At 49.6% G+C, this 20482-nt stretch overlaps 1 protein-coding gene across 4 annotated transcripts in view; it reads right to left on the reverse strand.

The window, feature by feature from the left end:
- TNRC6C (trinucleotide repeat containing adaptor 6C) overlaps positions 1 to 20482 on the reverse strand; it is a 142858-nt gene that overhangs the window by 75887 nt on the left and 46489 nt on the right. For 2 of the 4 annotated variants that reach the window (XM_078438088.2, XM_078438086.2), the window contains exons 3-4: positions 20243 to 20264; positions 1124 to 1450 (exon numbers count right to left, since the gene is read on the reverse strand). In XM_078438088.2, the coding sequence (XP_078294214.2) occupies positions 1124 to 1450; positions 20243 to 20264 (349 nt within the window). The remainder of the gene's footprint in view (positions 1 to 1123; positions 1451 to 20242; positions 20265 to 20482) is intronic. The other 2 variants (XM_078438087.2, XM_078438089.2) reach the window with 2 other exon arrangements.

Genomic DNA, 20482 nt, shown 5'->3' on the forward strand with positions numbered 1-20482 from the left:
TGGCCAATGACTATATTTGATCATTTCTTTTCTTCCTTGCTTTTTGCTGACAATCACTGACCTACATCCCCTCTCCTGGGAATTTGGCAGGTAAGAGCCGGGACTATTTGAAGGGACGTGGCAAAGTGGTCTAAAAAGATTTGTTTCAAATGTATCACAAAGTCAGAGTTTTGTGAAATACTCCTAGAGATACTTTTAAGCCATGTTGGAATTATTCTCCATGTTAAAAGGCAGCACACGAAAGCAAACATTAATATAACTTGTGACATGTTTCTTTTAAATTCCAATCTAGCACAAGAAGCCTCCTTGCTTCTCTAATTACAGACGTGAATTTCACTACCATCAGCAAATATGGTTTCCATGCTGGAACGAGTGCCAACCGTTAAATCATTGGAAGTGGAAAGATTCAAGAAAATAACGAGAAATGTGGCCGTTGAGCACATGTACTTTGCTCTCTTCCAAAAATTTCTAAAACGTCAGTAAAGCAGTGTTTTCAGTCTGAGTCCATCAGTAAGGTCAAGAAGGCGGGACGAGGAGAGAGAGGCGATGAGGGCTGTCAGCAGCCTGAAGGCTGGAGAGCCAACGGACGAGTGGCGCTTGCTCTCGGAGCCAAGAGAAAGCCGGTGTCCAACTGCAGGCAAGGACGCCGGCAAGAAGCGGGACCCCGGACGCCGCGGGGGCCGAGCCCGAGGTCTGATAGCTTTGGCTCAAAGTGTCTGAACAAGTTCGAGAGCCTCACCCCCGACAGAGCGGGCCCACCCCGGGCAGCCTGGTGGCCGGGCAGGAAGGGTTACTGAAGGACCCTCCCCGCGGCCTTCTCCGCACCTGCCGTCACAGACTTACGAGGACTCACGTGCAGACCTTTGGCTTCTGGGGAGAAACGAACTCGGCTGACGGAGCTAGTGCCATCTCAAGACATATGAGGAACCATATGGAGAAGAAGGCGAAAACAGAACCCAACTTTAAGCTCCGATACAAACGCACCTGGCTAGCTGGCTGGCTCACGCCGTTACACGTACACAGTGAACGGGGACCAAACTACGTCTCTCTGACGAGCGGGCAGCAAGGCTGAAATGGCGCACCGTGGTCAGATGAAAGGAATGCCTCCCTCTGAGTATTTTACCTGCTTGGAGCTTACTGGGGTGCTGCTGCGCTCCGGCTCCAGGGAGGGGAGGAGGGCTTACGCCTGCGGGCCCAGCGCCCTGGGTCGGGCTCACGCTGGCCAGAGCCCCGGCAGGCAACGGCTGGCCTCTCTTTAACAGCTGCTTCTGTTCTTGCTGGCGGAAGCGTGGAGGCACCTCGCGAGGCAGGTAACGGGGCGCAGCCGGCTGCTGGCTGCTGGCGGACGCGCGTTTGCCATTGCCGCCGCTCGGCAGGGCGCTGGTGCAAACGCTGGCGGCGGTACCGGCAGGCTGGGGCTGGCTCGAACAGGTCTTGGGAGGTTCTGGCACTGCAGGGGACAAAACGGAAAGAACCCAGAACTTTAGTAGCCCTCCTGAAGCCCCGACCCAAACCAAGGAAGACAAAGCAAAAACCGAGAAGCAGAGGGTCGACGTCGCGCCCGGGAAACAGAACTGGACTGAAGTCCGGGCTGCCAGGCGCGAGGCCCGTTTTCTTACAGACGAACCGAAGTTCAGAGCAGCAGGCTTCGGGCCCGGGTGCCTCGTCTGTGACACGGGCGAACCGGTTAGGCCGGAGCAGCGGTTCACACCTCGGCTTCGTCACACTCAACTCAGGGCCCAGGAAGGCCCCAGCCCTGCCCCCCACACCCCCTCCAGGGAACTCAGCAGGGTGGAGCGAGGAGGGGAGACTTTGCATTTCTGACACGTTTCCGCGTGAGTCTGATCTGATGCTGGTGGTCCCGGGACCACTCTTTGAGAACCACTGCTCTTGGCGTTTTTCCAAAATTAAGGGACTTTTGTTTTAATTCTGATGACCACCCCCCACCCCCACCCCCACCCCCACGCATCCTGCGTTATCCGAATAATTAAGGCATTGGTGGAACTATCAATAGCACTGACTACGCTCCGTTAAAGACTTACTTGAAAAGAATGCAAGTGGACTAACGTGCAAATGATGCATTTGAATTAAGTGGAAGCCAAAATGCCATCTGGGTGTTGCACAAACAAAAGCTCCACAGTAATTTCAACAGAAACAAGGAGCGGGAGAGGGAGAGCGGAGTGGTGACCCTGACGGTCACCAGCAGGCCAAATGCAAAGGAGATCTGAGTAGTCACCTGCACTCCTAAGGGAGCACAGACGCATCAAAGGCAAAGAATCTGGCCTCAAAAGTCACTCCCATCTTGAACCTGAAACGCTAATATCCGAGACATTACATTTACCTTGTTATTTGAAAAAAAAAAAAAAAAAAAAAAAAAAAAATTTTTTTTTCTACTTAATTTGTAAATGTCTTTGTACAAAACGCGTTTATACCTAGTTTGGTGTAGATCTTAAGCGTGGGAGTAACAGTATGAAAAGACGCCCGGTCCACACTGCGGGGAACACAAGCCGTTCCTGTCGGCCTTTACACCACCCACACCGGGGGTGGCGGGGGGGGGGGGGGGGGGGGGGGGGGGGCTTCCCGCGGGTGCGCCCGGGGCCCTGTGCTGTCTGCACCGTCTGCGTCCACAAGGCCTCGGTCCACTGTTTTTCGGTCGTGCTGCCCAGCAAACCCTTAATCCTGGATGAAGCCACTGTCCACTGTCCACTCCTGACTCAGATCACAGCCAGGTAGTGTGGTGTCATTATGAGTTTACATCCCTAACTGAGGACACCCTCAGTGCTCCCCGGCCGTCCGACAATTTCCTGGGTCTGCCCGGCCCCACTGCTGTCAATGACTCACTCAAAGACCTTGCACTCCGGAGCGGATGATGAAGTCGGACTTTACTTTCCAGAAGAAACAAGAGCCGTGAGGCAAAACCTTCAAGTTTCTGCCACTACAAACACACGAGCATCACACTGTCCTCCGTCTCATGCTTCTGATACTCCCACCTGAGGCAAATACTGTATTTCACCAGTTTTAAGACTTAAATCTCTTCATATGTGAAAAGCACTTACGCTGGGATGTGTCTTAACTGTTGTCGACAGGTCAGTCAACTGGCAGTGTTTTTTCCTTCTTGGTACGTGAACACTGGCGCATCCCACAACGAATGGTTTTGGAGAGACAACCGCAAGATGCTGCCCTCCGGCGGATCCCATCTCGGGGACTTCGCGTGCTTTGGGTCTCAAGCCCCGGACACCCTCCCGAGCAAACACAAAGGCCCAAAGCTTAAGAGTGAGCCTCTGATTGATTCTTCGTTTTGTAAACACGAGCACGCAAGAGAAGAGATCCAGCCACTGGGGTTTGTGTGGAGAGTGGAGGAAAGCACGTGTCCAACTTCTAAGTCGCCCGGGGGTCGTGCGGCCGCTCTCCGCGACGAGCTCCTCCTCGTCCCAAACCTCCACCACTGTCAAAGACGGCGACCACCACCACCCTCCTCGGCCCCAATCCCACCTCCCCATCTGTTGCCTCCCCTCCCGTCCAAACTTCTCGGAGGGCCCGTCGGAGCCTCCTCGTGCTGCCTCCTCACCCACCGCTGGCCCTTCCCCAGCCCATCTTGCCCTCTACTTTGCGGAAATGACGATCACGCAGCACTGCCTTGATGCTAACATCCAATGCCACGTTCTGAGCTGTCTTCTCCGCCTCTCCATTGTCTTCTGCGGCGATGGTCGCTTTGGCCATCCGAAGACACCCTCCTCCTCGGCCTCCGTGGCTCTCGACGTCCTTGCCTGGATTCCTGCTGGCCTCTCGGGCCACTCCTTCCCGCTCCCCTCTGGGGGCTTCTTCTTCTGCCCTTCCTTAAGGTTTTGTTGCAGACTCTCTCCGCTCAGACACTCCTCGTGGGTCATCCCGTGTGCACCCATCAGCCCTGTGCTCACCATCCGAGCCCCCTGTGACTTCCAGAGATCTACGCCTGGCGGTCTTACAGGCGCTTCAAAGTCAGCATGCTCCCGGTATTCATCAGCTTCCTCACTCACTTTTCTTCGGAGTTTTGCAATCACGCTCTTGGCCTGTGGCTCTGTGCTGGAAACCTGGGCTCCGCCCTTGGTTCTTCCCTTAATCCACCTCAACCTACCATTAGCCAACCACCAAACCTTGACATTCATAGTTTATCTTAAATGTTCCCTCTAAGTGCCCATCAAGCTCATCTGCCTGTTTCCGTTCCTATTGCCCTGACCAGAGCCTGGAGGACTCGTCTGGACACTACAAGAGCTTGTCTGTTTCTTTTTCTTTAAGTAAATGAGTAGGTACGTATACATACATGTATTTAGAGAGGGGAGGGGCAGAGAGAGAGAGAGAGAGAGAGAGAGAGAGAGAATCCCAAGCAGGCTTCCGCACCGTCCGCGTGGAGCCCGATGTGGGGCTCGATCGCATGAACGGTGAGATCACGACTTGAGTCAAAATCAAGTCAGGGGCATAGCCGACTGAGCCGCCCAGGCGCCTCTAGACTGCTTACTATCGGGCCTGTCTCCCCGTATCTGATGTCAGCACGGTGCCTGACACACAGGAAGTGCTCAACAAACACTAAAGGACTTGACTGTTTTTCTTGAACACACACTCTGAAGTTAAAAAGCAACGTAGAAATCGCAGAATATAAAGAATATTCAGAATATAAAGACCATGCAACAGAAAAAATGCCAAACTGGAACGCCAGAGCCCTGGATTTCAGGCCAGCTACCCGATAGTGCGTATGATCCTGCTCAAGAAGTTTACTATCCCTGGAGCTCAGTTTCCTCACCTGGAAATGAAAAGTTTAGACCAGCTGACTCTCTAAGGTTTTATTCTGTGAGGACTGTTGCTTCAGAGTCCACTGAATGTCTCTACTGATGCCTGGCCCCTCTTTGCTCCTAGTTAGTTCCCAGGCCTTGGTACAGACATGGAATGTTTTCATAATTATTTAGATCTGAAGATTATTCACAAAGGCACAGGAGATAAATATCCATTCTGTCTTTCCTTTTTTGAAAAGAAACCTATAAAACCTATTAGAGGTTGATTTTTAAACATAGGGGCCTTCACACGTATTTTTTTCTGACATGGGCCTTTAGCCAATGAAAATAGCAGAAGTTCCTAAGTATTTACCCCAATGAGAGGAGGAAAACTTCCATCTACACAAACATTCACAGGAGTGTGTAGAGCAGTTTTATTCCTAATTGCCCCAAAGGGGAAGCAACCCAGATGTCCTCCAACAGGTGATGGATGAACGTACTGGTACAACCACACAACGGAAAATCAGCACTTAAAAGAAACGAGCTATGGGGTGCCTGGTTGTCTCAGTCAGTTAAGAGTTTGCCTCTTGATTTCTGCTTAGGTCATGGTCTCCACGGTCTCCTGGTTCTTGGGATGAGACGTAGGGTTCTGCAGTGACAACATGGGAGCCTGCTTGGGATTCTCTCTCTCTCTCTCTCTCTCTCTCTCTCTCTCTCTCTCTCTCCCTCCCTCCCTCCCTCCCTCTGCCCCTCCCCGCTCACACTCTCACGCGCAAGCTCTCTTTCTCTCAAAAGAAATAAACTTAAAAAAAAAAAAGAAATGAGTTACCAAACCTTGAAGAGAATCATACACACATATTGCCAAGTAAAAGAAGCCGGTCTGAAAAGGCTTCGCACTATAGGATGCCTACTATGTGGCATTCTGCAAAAGGCAGAACTATGGCGACAGGAAAATATGTGCGGGCGACAAGGGCCTGAGGAGGGCGGGAGGGACGAAGAGGCAGAGCACGGGGGACTTGCGGGGCAGGGAACAGGATGACACAGTCATCGTGGACACGTGCCTAATTCCACTCGAAGCGTCCAACACTCAACTGGAAACTGCGGACTTCGGTCGCTAGTAACGCACCGACGCTGGCTCACAGACTGCAACGAACGCCCCACACCGAGGCGGACGTTCCTCGCAGCAGAAACTGAGGATGTGCTGGGGTGGGCGGAGGGAGTATTACGGGAACTCTCTGTACTTTCTGCTCAATCTTTCCATAAACCCAAAACTGCTCTAAAAAACAAAGCCTACTGGGACCCCTCGTGCATCGATGGTGACCATGCGAGCTGTGCAAGCACTGCGGAAAAGAGTACGGGGCATCCTCGGAAAATGAAAGACAGAACCACCCTAGGACCCGCTAATTCCGCTACTGGGCATCTGCGCAAAGAAAAGAAAACATTAACTGGAGAAGATACGCGAACCCTGGGCTTACTGCAGTGTTATTTACAACAGCCAAGATACGGAAGCAGCCCCAGGGTCCACTGGTAAGTGAATGGGTAAAGACGATGCGGTACGAATACACGCGCACACACACACACACGCACACACACGCACACGCACACACACACGCAGAGGAATAGCAGTCGGCCACAGAACACAACGAGATCCTACTGTTTGTGACAACACGGGTGGATCTAGGGGTATAATGCTAAATGAAAGAAGTCAGAGAAAGACAAACACCGTATGATTTCACTCATATGTGAAATTTAAGAAACAAAACAATCAGAGACAAAGAGACTCTTAAATACAGAGAACAAACCGGTGGCTCCCAGAGGGGACGGGGGTGGGGGGTTGGGGAGAAATAGGTGAAGGGGATGAAGAGCACACTTAGGGGGCGCCTGGGGGGCTCAGCTGCTTAAGCGTCCGACTTCTGCCCAGGTCACGGTCTCGCGGTCTATGGGTTCGAGCCCCGCGTCGGGCTCTATGCTGATGGCTCAGAGCCTGGAGCTGCTTTGGATTCTGTGTCTCCCTCTCTCTCTGCCCCCTCCCCAACCTGTGCTCTCTCTACGTCTCTCAAGAAATAAATAAACGTAAAAAAAAAAAAAATAAGAGCACACTTAGGATGAGCACAGAGTCATGCGCAGCATCGCCGAATCGTTACAGTCCTTCTGTCTGTCATCCAGCCTCTTCAAAGGATGGAAGTGGAAGAAAACGTACCTGAACTCAAAACCTGATGGAGGGGCGCCTCGGTGGCTCGGTCAGTTTAGCGCCCGACTCTTGATTTCGGCTCCCGTCATGATCTTACGGGTTGGGAGTTCAAACCTCACGTGAGGCTCTACGCTGACAGTGTGGAGCCTGCTTGGGACTCTCTCTCTCTCCCTCTGCCCCTCCCCCACTCTCTCTCTCAAGATAAATAAATATGAAAAAAATAAAACAAAGAAACCTGATGGAGACAACTGGCAAGGGCTCAGAGGCAAGGAACCCAAGCTGACGGGAACCTGGGAAATCACCGTGTTCACCGTCACCCGCACAGACCCCCAGGGCCCAGCTGAGCTAATAACCAAGAGACGACACCAGCATCCTTGAGAGGAGACTTCTAATCTCTGACAGCAGCCACAGCTCTGCCACTAACTACACTGTCACTATCTTTCCAGAAAGATCAAAGGACAAATTCGGGGCTATTTTTCTTCAAAATATTTCCAGGAAAAGGAATTCATGCTACAGAGACGAAGCAGTGTGATGGAATAAACGAATGCTGTCAGTCCCTGGTTTCGAAGAAGTACAAAGAATGAATGCTACCAATCGGTAACTATTTTTGAACATAAAACAGCAATTCTAACATATCTGAATACGGACTATTTCCCCTTTGGATCTGTTCTTATGATATTGATGAATCAAACGGGCATTTTCTGACCAGCCATCCACCCTCTTCAGATACGAACTTCTCCATCTCTCGCCACCCAGAGAGTGGGTAGGGTATCACGACACTGCTCTTCTCAAACTCACCTGCCTCTAAGGTTATCCCTCGATGACAGAGGCTCACGGACGAGTCGACCCCACACATCACTGTTCCAATACAGCAGCAGAACGCAGCCAGGCGATGGGAATCTTAGCCTGATTTAGGGACTGTCGACAAGTCACTGATTTAGAGAACATGAAGACAGCAGCCAAGTAATTTTGGTCTGTCCGAACTCTCTCCCTGAGCTTTCCTCGCCCTAATAAACTTTCCCCTTTTCTTTTAAATGACGGCGACACCTGCTGGGGAAAAGGCAGATAGGAAACCATCCTCTCAGAAAGCTCGGCTTCTTTAGAACAATTTTCTTTCCAAGAAACAGTTTTCTGCTTTCAGTGGCAGTTTTCAGAGGGCACTGTCACAACGGGGTCCAAACAGGTTCTAAGTTCCCACTACTTCTCTCCCAAGACAGCCAGCTGCGGTATGGGTGGGGAGTTCAGGCCGACCCTTCGGGACAGGAGGGCTGCTCAAACTTCTGCAATACTCTTCAAACCCGGACGCCACCCCAGCTCCCTCTCGGTGTGTGACGCGGGGCTTGCAGGTCACTGAGACATTGACCGACCTTTTACTCACACGTGCTGGTAAGCCCTTCTAGAGCCAGCCACTGTTCCAGGCACTGGGGGAACGCCAGAGAAGAGAAAGGGCAGACTCCCACCCGTGGAGCGGACACCGTGGCAGGGCAAGAAGACAAGGACAGAAAACGCTACACTGTGAGATGCACGGCAGCAGGGGGCAGGTGCTGCGGGGAGTAAGGGGTCAAATCACAGTTCACTTTCTCTGCCCAGCATTCTTCTTACCCCACAGACTGTGTCTAACCCTCACGTACCCTCTCCATATTTATTTATTTGGGACAATTTAATGAGTATACTGGGTATACTGTGGAAAATACACACAGTTCCCGTCCTTGTAGTTTATAATCTAGTAAGAGATTGTAACGATTCCACAGATACACAAGTTGAGGGAAGCCCGATACAAGTAACAGTGGGACAAAGGATCTAACTCCTGTGAGGCAGTGACAGTCAGGCCGGGCCTGGAAAACTGGCGGCCGGGTAAAACGTGTGTGCCTGAGCCGGTGTGTGGGTGTGGGGTCTGTGGGGTCTGTGGGGTCTGTGGGGTCTGTGGGCTCACACCTACCAGCCGGCACGGCACAGGGAAAGGTCCTGACCGGAGAGGGAGCTTCTGTGCTCTCAAGGACTGACACAAGGCCAGGGTGACTGGAGCTCGGTGCCCGAAGGGAGGGCTTCTGGGCCTGAGGCTGGGGAGGCAGGCGCAGGCTTTGCAAGGGTTCTGGAATCCATCCACCGATGGCTGGGAGAGCCCGTGGGGCGGCCTGACGGAAGGCTGCTCCGCGGTGTTCCTGTTCCGGCTGCAGCGCAGAGGAACCTGCAGCCTCCAGTTCCAGGGAGAAGTTCTCCAGGGAAAGGCTCCTTCGGTTACAAGTTCACGGGGTCTCGATACACTCTTTCACTGCTATTTAAACTCCACAAGCAGGTGACCTTGATCAAGACCCTGTCTGTGCAGGCTCCGGAGCCAGGGGATCCTGTCTGCTTGGCCGACGTCGCCTTCACAGGCAAGGGAGACAACACAGCAGCCAGCGCCCACGGCAGCAGCCCCCTCCTTGCTCCACTCTAGAAATTCTGCGGGGCCCCCCTTGGGAGGTTAGGTTCCCACCGCCGTCCACTGTCCGCTCCTCACCAGGGGCTCAACAGAACCGGGAGCATGAGAGCACAGGGCACCCAGGGCACCAAGGCGTTTCCACCTTACTGCCCAAGTCATACTACCAAGACCTTCTTTTCTTTAAAAATGCGTCCGGCTCTGTGCTGACAGCTCAGAGCCTGGAACCTGCTTCAGACTCTGTCTCCCCCTCTCTCTCTGCCCCTCCCCCACTTACACACACACTTTCTCTCTCCCTCTCTCAAAAATAAATATTTAAAAAAATGTGGAAATATCAGATGGACAAAAAAGCACAAAGACTGAATAGTCAACAAACCTTCATGTATCCAATCTCCAGTTTAAGAAATAAAATGTCACCGATTCCACCAAAGCCCCATCTTCCCCTCCCTGGATGTATACCCCGAAGAGATTCTCACCATGAGCAATTTGGGATTTACCATTCCCACGCACCTCTCCAGAGACACAGTGTAGTGGTTACGAGTATGGACTTGGGGTTTAAACTTCAGCTCTGCCCCTTTACCGGCGGGCGATCCTGGGTAAGTTACTTAACCTCTGTGTCTGCAAAGTGGGGGTAAGAGGAGGATAAAACAGAGTTCCTTACTGAGAGGGTTCTCTGAAGGGTGAATGTTACTATAGGTAAAGAACTGTTCAGAACAACGTCTAGCATATAGTAAGTGCACTGTGTTTCTTATGTTAAACAAAAAACATGCCACGTGACACTTAAGGACACTGAGGCAGACTCCACTCAGGACCGTCGCGCGGGTGTAGGGACCATGTGAGGGGATGTGCAGTGGGGGAGACAGACAGGGCTCATACCCGAGTGCAGCGGGGACAGGTGGGGATTTACGGTGAGGGAGCAGGAGGAGGGCAGCGGGTGGAAAATCGCTACGAGGACAATACATCACGGGGCAGGGGGCTTCTGGCTGATCCGACCCAGCAGGACTCTGGCCGGAGGCAGGCCGGGGGGTCAGGCGTCACCCAGGGGCCGGTGGAGGATGGGGAACCCAGTCAGGTATCTGGGAAGCGGAGGGTGATTCTGTGAAACTGACTCAGCAGGGTTCTTGCTAAAACTGGATTTGACAAGGAAGTTCGCGGACGGGGCTGCCAGAGGGTTCAGGAGCCTGACTGAAGTTTGGTCAGCAGTCCTGGTCAGTCTTTCTTATTTTTTTAATGTTTGTTTATTTTTGACAGAGAGAGAGAGACAGAGAGACAGAGAGAGACAGAGAGAGACAGAGACAGAGCATGAGCGGGGGAGGGGTAGAGAGAGGGGGAGACACTGAATCCGAAGCAGGCTCCGGGCTCCAAGCCATCAGCCCAGAGCCCGACACGGGGCTCGAACTCACGGACCGTGAGATCGTGACCTGAGCCGAAGTCGGCCGCTTAACCGACTGAGCCACCCAGGAGCCCCAGTCCTGGTCAGTCTTAACAATCCTTCTCACTCCTCTTCCTCCTCGAGGAAGCAGCGGGAAGGACTTTAGGCTGATGAACAAAAACTCAAAGTCACGTGACATGAACTGCAATTAATGAACGAAAGAAGGGAGGAAGGTAGACAGAGACTCTGACAGAAGTGACCATGGTAAGTTAGCACAGGTACTGACATCTGTACTCCTGACTGCAGGGTCAGATCTCTAGCCTGGCCCTAAACTTCCCACTTCATTTGGGTCTCACATCTCCACCGTCTGGAAAGTGTCGAACACCACACAGAAGTTGATCAACAGTCACCCATCCCATCATTTTAAAAAATGTTACCGGGCGGTCGTCAAAGCCGTCTCCGCCTGCCCCCCTTCTCCAACACGCACACCCGCAGCAGGACTCACAGGGGTCTGGCTCATGGCTGCAAGGAGGCCTCGGTTGTGGACCAGGCCCGTCGGATGCATGTGCCCGTGCGACCCGGCAGCCAGCGACCTGGCTGCTCTCTGCCTGCCGCACCAGCTCCAGCCATAAGCACAGCCCTGGGGATGGTGGACGTCTGTTGCCGTGTAGGGTCCTAGTTCCCAATCACGACCACTCAGGCAGGGAAGCGATAGTGTTGATGGCGGCCTCCCGATCCCTGGGCGGCAGCGGCGACACGGTGCCGGTGAGGCCTCCTCACTCTCCCAGGGAGCAGCTCTCTGGGATGAGCTGTGGGGAATCTGCTCTGGAGGCCCAGCCTAGGGGGGCGCCCCTCTCCCTTCCCTCACAATGATTTTACAAGCACCTTGTACTTAAAAACAGCTAGAGTGGTTTCTATACACTTCAACTGAACTCTGATTAAGACCAGATTTTGGGGGGGGGTGTGACTGGGTGGCTCGGTCGGTTGAGCATCCGATTTTGACTCAGGTCACAATCTCTCGGTTCATGGGTTCGAGCCCTGCACTGGGCTCTGTGCTGACGGCTCAGAGCCTGCAGCCTGCTTTAGAGTGTCTCCCTCTATAAATGCACATTAAGAAATTTAAACAAACAAACAAAAAAGACCTGATTTTTGTTTTTGGCAAGTAGTACATGCAACTCTCTCACCTTGACAACATCATGGTATGTGCTCATGACCTAGATATTCCACAGTGGTCTTCTGATAACGGCATTTACTGAAATGGGACCTCCTTACACACGCCCTCCGTTAGAGTCTCATGGGCTACCGCAATCACCCTAAAGCACACTGGCAGGTGAGCATGGAAAGTAACTTTTTATAAACGCCAAGCTAGAGGGACATGTCAACATACCTTATTTCTGAAATTTGGATGCACCTTACAATGAGTGTATAAATTTAATATAGTTTCATTAGCCCTCCAACTACATCTGTATGGAAGACGTTATCAGATCAATGATGTTCCAGAACTGGTGGCATCTTAGAAGTTAAGAAATAAGGGCGCCTGGGTGGCTCAGTCGGTTAAGCGTCCGACTTCGGCTCAGGTCATGAACTCACGGTCTGTGGGTTCGAGCCCCGTGTCAGGCTCTGGGCTGACAGCTCGGAGCCTGAAGCCTGCTTTTAATTCTCTGTCTCCCTCTCTCTCTGCTCCTCCCCTGCTTGCTTGCATGTGTGTGCTCTGTCTCAAAAATAAACATTAAAAAAAAAAAAAAAAAAAAAAAAAAAGTCAAGACATAGAAGTCTTTTGCATGATAAAGCATAGAATTTCTCTTCCATACAGATACCACATAATGGCAAAAAAATCATGCCTTAACTCTAGCTATTTCAGAATCCATACTCAAAGATGTAGAGCTCTTAAAAATTTTAATTTACATTTACTGAGATCTATATAAAAGAGAACTATTTTCCAGGCCTAAAAGAATCTGTGATTCCAAGGAAGATTTTCATTATTACGATCTCTTCTGCAACCTACACAGCAGCAAACGCGGCAGCAAGAAGTTCCTTAGAACAAGAGGCGAGGGGAAGACGCTACGTGTAGGAGGGTCCATCTGCTGTGTTTATTGGCAGCCCCGGCGGGGTACCAAGCCCTGGCCTTCTGTGTGTTCTGTTGACGGCTTCTGGCCGATCCGTCACCATGGCAACTTGGGGAGCTCAACTCAAAATGAACACAAACTCATTAACTACTAACTACATTATCTTAGTGCCTGTTGCTAATGAGAGAATGCTGTTTAGAGGTGTTTTCTATTCTAATGTATTACAGTTACCTCTCTAAAAAAGCATGAAATTAAATTAAATGCTACTCTTAGTGCACCAGACTGGATAATATGAATGTTAAAGTAAATTTGCTTTAATAATGACCGCTAACAGTAAGAATCGTTTTATTAGAAGATTACTTTGTTTTGGTCCTTGGATTCTTCTACTCTCAAGAAATGAACATACAGGCAATTATCATACAGGCAAATATTTCCAACCTCTTTTAAGCAACAGCCAGCAGATTTAGAAGATCCAAGTAGAAAAATTTGATAGCAGCATATGTTAAAGCCAAGTAAACAATACAGCATTAATATATATTGGCTTCTCTATCACCTTTTTAATATGGAACACTGGGGATATGAATATGTCCCCAGATGAGGCAACACACTGGACAGACATGAAGGGTGAACAGAGTCCCCTGAGCACAGAGATTCTCGGCTCTCTCACCTCCAGCCTGACCTCGTCTCTTTCCATACTCAATCATCTGGAACTGAACTAGCTCTTGAACAACAGCAGATCCTAAATCTCATGAAACACAGAAGGTTTAAGTGGAATTATGTCTGAAACGTATTCTCTCAGGGCATGCTTACTGCCTCGTGTGGCAGGACCGCACGCGGGCGCGCGCCTGTGTGTGTGTGTTTTCTGCAATAAATGTACAAATTGTGGGACAGCGTCGATCCTGCGATGTTTACCCTCCAGAAGTGCAGAATCCTACAACCTGCCAGAAGAGGGAGCCCGAGACAGACTATGCCAACATTCAGTGGGAGAAGGCTGGGGAAGGGGAGGCAAACCGGCCATATTGCAAATGGGTTTTGAAAAGGAATATCCCACCTCCACGTGCCCTGTGCACACTGGGTCCCCATCCACCTTGGCCTCAGTGACGCCACTCTCCCCCGTGGCCGACAATTCACCTGCTGCGCCAGCTCTTTGTTTGGTTCCGGAGAACGCCACCCCAGCCGGCCGGCCTTTGCAAATGCCGTTCCCTCTCTCTGTGGGCGCCCTGGAGTCCCCTCTCTGCTCTCCCCGGCCTAGCTAGCTGCCTTCTCTCCATCCTTCAGATCTCAATTCAAGCTTCACTCAGGATGCCTCGGCCCCTCGCAGCCCGGTTCCGATTCTTCTGTTCTATGCTCTCATTAAACAACGTTCCTTTCCATCACAGCAGCCGTTCCAGTCAGTAACGACACGGACAGCACTGCGGCTGAGGTTTCTGCCCGTTCCCCGTAAGACTCTCCCCTCCAGGAGGGTGGGAAGCCTACCTGTGCCTTTAAATCTCTCCCCCCACAGCGAACAGTGCCAGCCACACAGGAGGTATTCGGTAAAGTATCCGCCGGAACAGATTAGCGCGGTCAGTCTCCAGGCTCTGTCTGCCCCGCACCACGACCCTTCCTCTCTGCCCACCCCGCGCCACACAGTCATCAAGTAGGCGGCGGTCTCAATGTACCCGCTGCCCCCAGTTCTCTCGCCACCGTCGGACTCATCTTCAATCTGGCATGCTCCGTGATCCTTCTAAAATGTGAACCTCATGATGTCACTCTCCCATTCAAAATCTCCAGTGGCGCCCTCTGGTCTAAAAGGTCACACCTGGAGTCCCAACATGGGCCCTGTGGGCCTCCCTGCCCTCCACCTCTCTAGTTTCAACTCACTGTTCGTGGTAGGACAGGCTGGTGAGAGGGGCCTCGTGGGTGGGTTCAGGATGGCTGGGAAAAGGCACCCCCCACCTTGTGTCATGTGCACAGCTGACCTGGGGACAACCGGGAGAGGGGCCAGTCCCAGCCTGTGTTTATCTTGTTCTAAACCACTATTTGCCTTTCCCCCAGTTTTCCCACTTATTTTTAAAAACAGGCCATCTTTTCTTCCAGGGATATAAATATTGAATGAAAAGTGAAATGTACTTAAATCCTTTCAGGAACAAGACGTGGGATAAATAAAACACAACCCCCGGAACATTTTATTGAGTTCATTTGCTTATATATCTAACCTGTCTCTTTGAGAACAGAGAATCTATCTCTGTCTGGTGGATATTTGTTAATTGTCTAATTAATGAACTAACTTGACAACTCTAGCTAGCAAAAGGTGACTAACCACTCCTTTATTAATGCAATCTTTAGTGGACGTGTTAAAAGCTAGATAGAACGTGATCACAACTACCGTATTTTCTGAAATTACTGTTACAAATAACCGTACACATAGAAAGAAAGGGCAACGACTGGGGCATGAAGAAAACTAAGCTGCCATGATGAGTCTCTCTGCCCAGCTCTAGAGGCCAATTTAATAGTAGAAACCAGTCAGGAATAAGAGAGCAAATAACTCAGCTTTTTAAAAGGTAGCAAAACGTTTGACTAATTCGCCAAAGATCCGTGGAGAGCAAGAAAGCACAGGAATGACATTCAACACCATCAGCCCTTACAGATATCCAGTCAAGGGCACAATGAGAGATCACCACCCACCTATTAGAATGGCTACCAAAATCGAGACTGATTTTCCCGGTGTTGGTAAGATGTAGAACTGGGAAGGGGTGTAACCACTTTGAAACGTTCTGCGGTTTCCTCGAAGGGTAAAGCCGTGTCTACTCCAAGATCCGGCCGTTCTATTCCTACACATCGACCACAGAAAAAATCATAGCAAATGCCCATACAGAGACTTCGGTATCAAAGTTCGTAGAGGCTCTATTCACGGGAGTTAAAAACCAGAAACAACTCAACGTGCCCACGAACGGGTAAATGGACAAACTGTGATGTACCCAAACGATGGAACTCTGCTCAGCAACGAAGAGGGGTGAACTGCTGATATCCACGACAGGGACGAAATCTCTAAAGCATTACTGAGGGAAAGAAGCCAAGAGCGAATCCTGTGTGATTCCGTTTCCCTAACGAGAGTCTCGAAAAGAAAACCTGCGGTAGTGGCGGGAAGCGAATCAGCCAACGTTTGCCTACGGACCGATGCAGGCGGGGAGGGCATGGGAAGTGGCTAGGAAGGGTCGGGGAAACCTTCAGGAGTGGTTTCATCGCGGGGACGGTTTCCAGGCTCGCACGCACCGAAACTTACGAAACACGTGCAGTGTACTGTGTGCCAATTTAAATCAATAAAGCTGTTTTAGAAAAAAGAAAAAAAAAAAAAAGAAAGTAATCTGTTAAGTGATTTCTCCGAGAGCAGATTGTCAGCTTCCTTTGGAGCTATAAACTGTAACTTTCGCTAAACTCGGAACTGCCTTTATGTTTAACGTTTGGCTTAGTTAAGCTAAACGGGGATGTGGACTTTCACTTCGTCGGAGACTCATCAGAAGGGCCTGCAAGGAGATGTTGTCAAAGGGCCTGTAACAGAAGCAGCGTGCGGCTTCCCAGCCACCGGCGGATATTCCCTTCCTTCCAAGTCTGAGGGGGAACTTCTACGCACGTACCCGCTTAGCTGTCTTCCCCCCGATAATTTCTATCCTTTTAAGCTGCCTACGTATTAGGGGAAAATTACCACACCTTAATATACTTTCTTTCATTCCCACGGGAAAAATAGGAATGCATTTATTATATCTTCCTTCTCCAGGGATTTAACAGAAAAACTAAACAATTACTTTAAACACGGTAACATGGCTAAAGAGAGATATCTAATATTTAAAATCCTCTAAGATACCATCCCATAAAGATCCCTCACAAACTGAATCCCTTAGGAATTTCTTTCAGCCTCACTTGAAAAGACCCTAAGGTACTTCCTAAAATGAGCGATTACACTGACAATGGATATACGACGTTGATGTGTCCCTCACAGGACAGTACGATACATATATAACTGGCAGCCGGAAGATGAGGTTCTAGTGTTCTGCCCCTAATTACAGCTGTCCAGACATAGACTAAGCGCTTAACCTCTCTGAACCTCATTTCCTAATCAATGAAGGAACTGGAGAGTCTCTAAGGATCCCTCACCCCCTAAGATTTTGTTAATTTTGTAGACAGGCAAACAAAACGCCATTATTTTATAAACCATACTATGCCGAGCACACTAACCAGACTTGTAGCTACTGCTTCTAAGAGTAGCTCATACGCTCAAAATAATATCTGCTTTGGTTATGTGGACGTGAACGTGAATACACGTGAACTCGGGGAACCTGGCCAATTTCACCACACCGTGTGATTCAGGAACACACGGACGTGACGCCTGATAAAAACAAACCGCTGAGTGTCGTGCTGAGCAAATAGCTCAGGACCGAGTGAACCGCAGTCGGCCCGCGCCGCCGAAGAGGAGGGCCAGCTAACTGGTGAGGCGGAGGCTGGGTCCTCACTTCCACTCGTCCATATCTACACCCGACTACGAGATTGGGGGGGCACACTTTCAGCTTCACTTCTCACCTGCATTCGTACCGAGAGAAATACACGTCGAGAATGAGCCTTAACAGGACTACAGCACAGTGCGTATCATCTGTGACCCCCCAAAACCCCTGTCACCCCGCCTAAGGCTGCCGAGGGCATACGGTTTCAACTGATTTACGTTAACAAAAGCTCATAAAGATTTTCGTAAAATTAGCGTGACAAATTGAACGCATGGCAAAGTTGAACACCCGATCGCAAAACTTAAATTATAGTCCACCCTTTGAAGCAAGATTAGGAGACTAATCATAATGTGTGAATTTATTACAGTATATGACTCAAAACCATAAAGCGTTAATCATATGGAGTTTAAGACATACTGGGTCATCAAGATACTCGCTTTCATACATGCTATAATTAACTGAGCTTCTTGTATGAAAACTTATCTATTTTATGAACTTTAGGAAATCTGGTCAAAACCAATAAATTAAATTACTTCACATTTATGGATGTTATAATTAATCCTAAAAAAATTAAATTCATAAAAGACCCAGAACACAATAATAGACAACTTGGGCTCACAAAGTCATCACATCACATAGAAAGCTATTGTTATCTGTGCCCAAATTAAGAGCAGTGCCCAAAATAAAGAAAACAGATCACTGATTACCGAAGCAAAACCCATTAAAAAGCGTCAGGTGCTCAGACGGCAGAAATACAATACATAGGTTGGTGGTATCTCACGACAGGGTCGTGTCTGACTGCCAGCCCCCAGCTACGAGAGCACCCCGAGTCTCACCGAGGCAGAACAAGTCACTGTGTTCCTCTCCCTCTCCCTCTAGTCACCAATAACGCAGAGAGAGTGTTTCACAGAATTTACAAAAAACAATTTTGCTTGTGAACAGGCTCTCACGAAGGTTTTCCAAGTGCGGAGCGCAGTTCTTTGAGGGGCAGGGGCCGAGGGGAGTGCTCATCAGGGAAAGGGCGGGCCCAGCCTGTGGTGCCCAACACGCACGTCCAGTCAGAGATTCAGAACCACCTTCCTGCAGGCAGTTAATTTCAATCTGAACCAGTAATAGGGGAGCACCTGAGAAAAATGTAAACCTCGATACCGCTCATATTCATTAACAAATTACCTAACGGCACTGTTAGAGTATTTGTAATTTAAAACACCTTTTTTCGTTGTTTAGAAGACATTAATAACCATTACTGTTATGTGTGCTGAGGCTAGTTATAGTTAGTACAGCTGATGACAAATTGGACCCAAAGGAGCAGTAATTTAGAGGAGAGAAAAGGAGAACGTAAAATACCAGCAGAGTTTGGAGTATGCAACGGCAATACTCATCGGAACGGTAACGGGAAATGATAACTCCGGGTAGTGTGGCAGGACCACGTAAGTCACGATCACTGCACAACCAAAAGCGATTTGTTACTATCTGAAGAGTCAACGATGACAACAGAATACAGCCGAGATTGAATCGGGTTATAAAAGCTTCCCAGAATGTTTTAAAAAAGAAAAAAAAAGGGGGGAAGTGGGGGGATTCAGAACAACGATCCTGTAGTTGTAAGAGGTGTTAAGAAACCACTGTTTCTTATTCAAGATGGTCACTGCCAATACAACTATGCACCACAACCCTTTGGACCTTCTGGAAAAGTGTGATATAAACTCCCACTGCTTCTCCGAGTACAGAAAAACGTCCTTTTTGAGAACCAGGCTGCCACTCAGTATTGACTTGATGGGAAGTGCCAGGCGTACTGCGACCCTGGTGCAGGGACTCGGAGGCCCGCTGCACGGGGGTCGGGAAGCCCAGGCCCTCTCCGGTCTGCTCTCTCCACGAACTGCTGGCCAAGTGCGGGCCACTTAACTCGCTCCGTCAGCCTGTCTCTTCACGGTAAACTAACACCTGCTCCGCTCGGGCATGCGGTTCAAATGAAGTCATAGACACAGATTTTACTTCGGAAACTAAGACGCCAAACAAAAGTAGGGTCTTACCAGTGGCACCACCCGAAACGGCACCCCGCTAAGTGTTTACAGCGTGTGTACATGCTTGCGTGTGCTCGCGTGTGTGACTGTGCACACGTGACGGTCCAACAGAAACTGTAACATCGTAACCATTCGTTACAGCTAACCCTTACTGAGCACCAACTGTATGCCGGGCCCTGAGCCCGTTCCCTACATGGTCTCACTGGATCTGCACAAGCAGCTTTACGAGGTGGGAACCACGGGCTCACCAGCTTTCTCATTTTAAACAGGAGGTGCTCGAGGTTGACAAGTGAGGTCGCCGGCCCCAAATTACAGAGCTGGTGTGCGCGGATCCCGCACGCGCACGTGCCACCGGACTGTCCCCGACTAGAGTGAGCACGGAGTGAAGCTCGTGGCGTGGCTGCCGCTTCGCTCCCTTTCCAGCAGATCCCAGGGATGCCCAGGTTTCTGAGGGAACTACGTGCGTTTGCAACACCCACGAGGCAGTCATAAGCAAAGTCGGGACTCAAAATAATAAAGAAATCTTTTCTGTATCAGTAAGCAAAAAGGGAATAAGAAAAGAATAGACCTCTTTTTATTATAAAGAGTCAGCAAAGAGAAAGTGGAAGCTTCAAAAATGTCAGTATCTTTCAGTCTTATTCACACCGGATCAACATTATCAGCTTAGTCCTTGTTTGGTGGAAAGCAAACCAAAGGAAAATGAAAAAGCATTTTTTAGAAAGCGAATACGACGTTCTTTAAGCATTTTTAGGTCAAACAAATGCCAATGAAATACAGATGTAAAAACAGTGATAAATGAAGAATTTCACAGTGAGTAATAAAAGAAGATTCAAAAGATTCAAAGGGTTGGAGTCTTTGTTTCTAACTATCAATTGAAACGAGAGTCACCCTCATCATAAAAAGTCTGCTGCTGCAGTAAAATGTGCCGCCCGCAAATAAAATAAACTCACCTTTGGTTTTTTGATCAGCAGCCTGAAAAAGAAAAAATCAGAAACTCTTTAGGAATAATGATGTGTAGAGTGTGCACATCTATGAAAGTTTATACACAGACTTTAATACTTTTAAACTTTTAAAAATGAGTTTTTGCCCAGGTGATTTATTAAAATTTATTAATGAGAAAGATGTATAATTGCCTACATGCTACCCCATGCCAACAGTGATCTCAAGACCAAAACAGCCACCTATCTGGA

Source organism: Panthera onca, chromosome E1 (genome assembly GCF_046562875.1).
Source record: "Panthera onca isolate mPanOnc1 chromosome E1, mPanOnc1 haplotype 2, whole genome shotgun sequence".
In the NCBI taxonomy this organism is placed as follows: Eukaryota; Metazoa; Chordata; class Mammalia; order Carnivora; family Felidae; genus Panthera; species Panthera onca.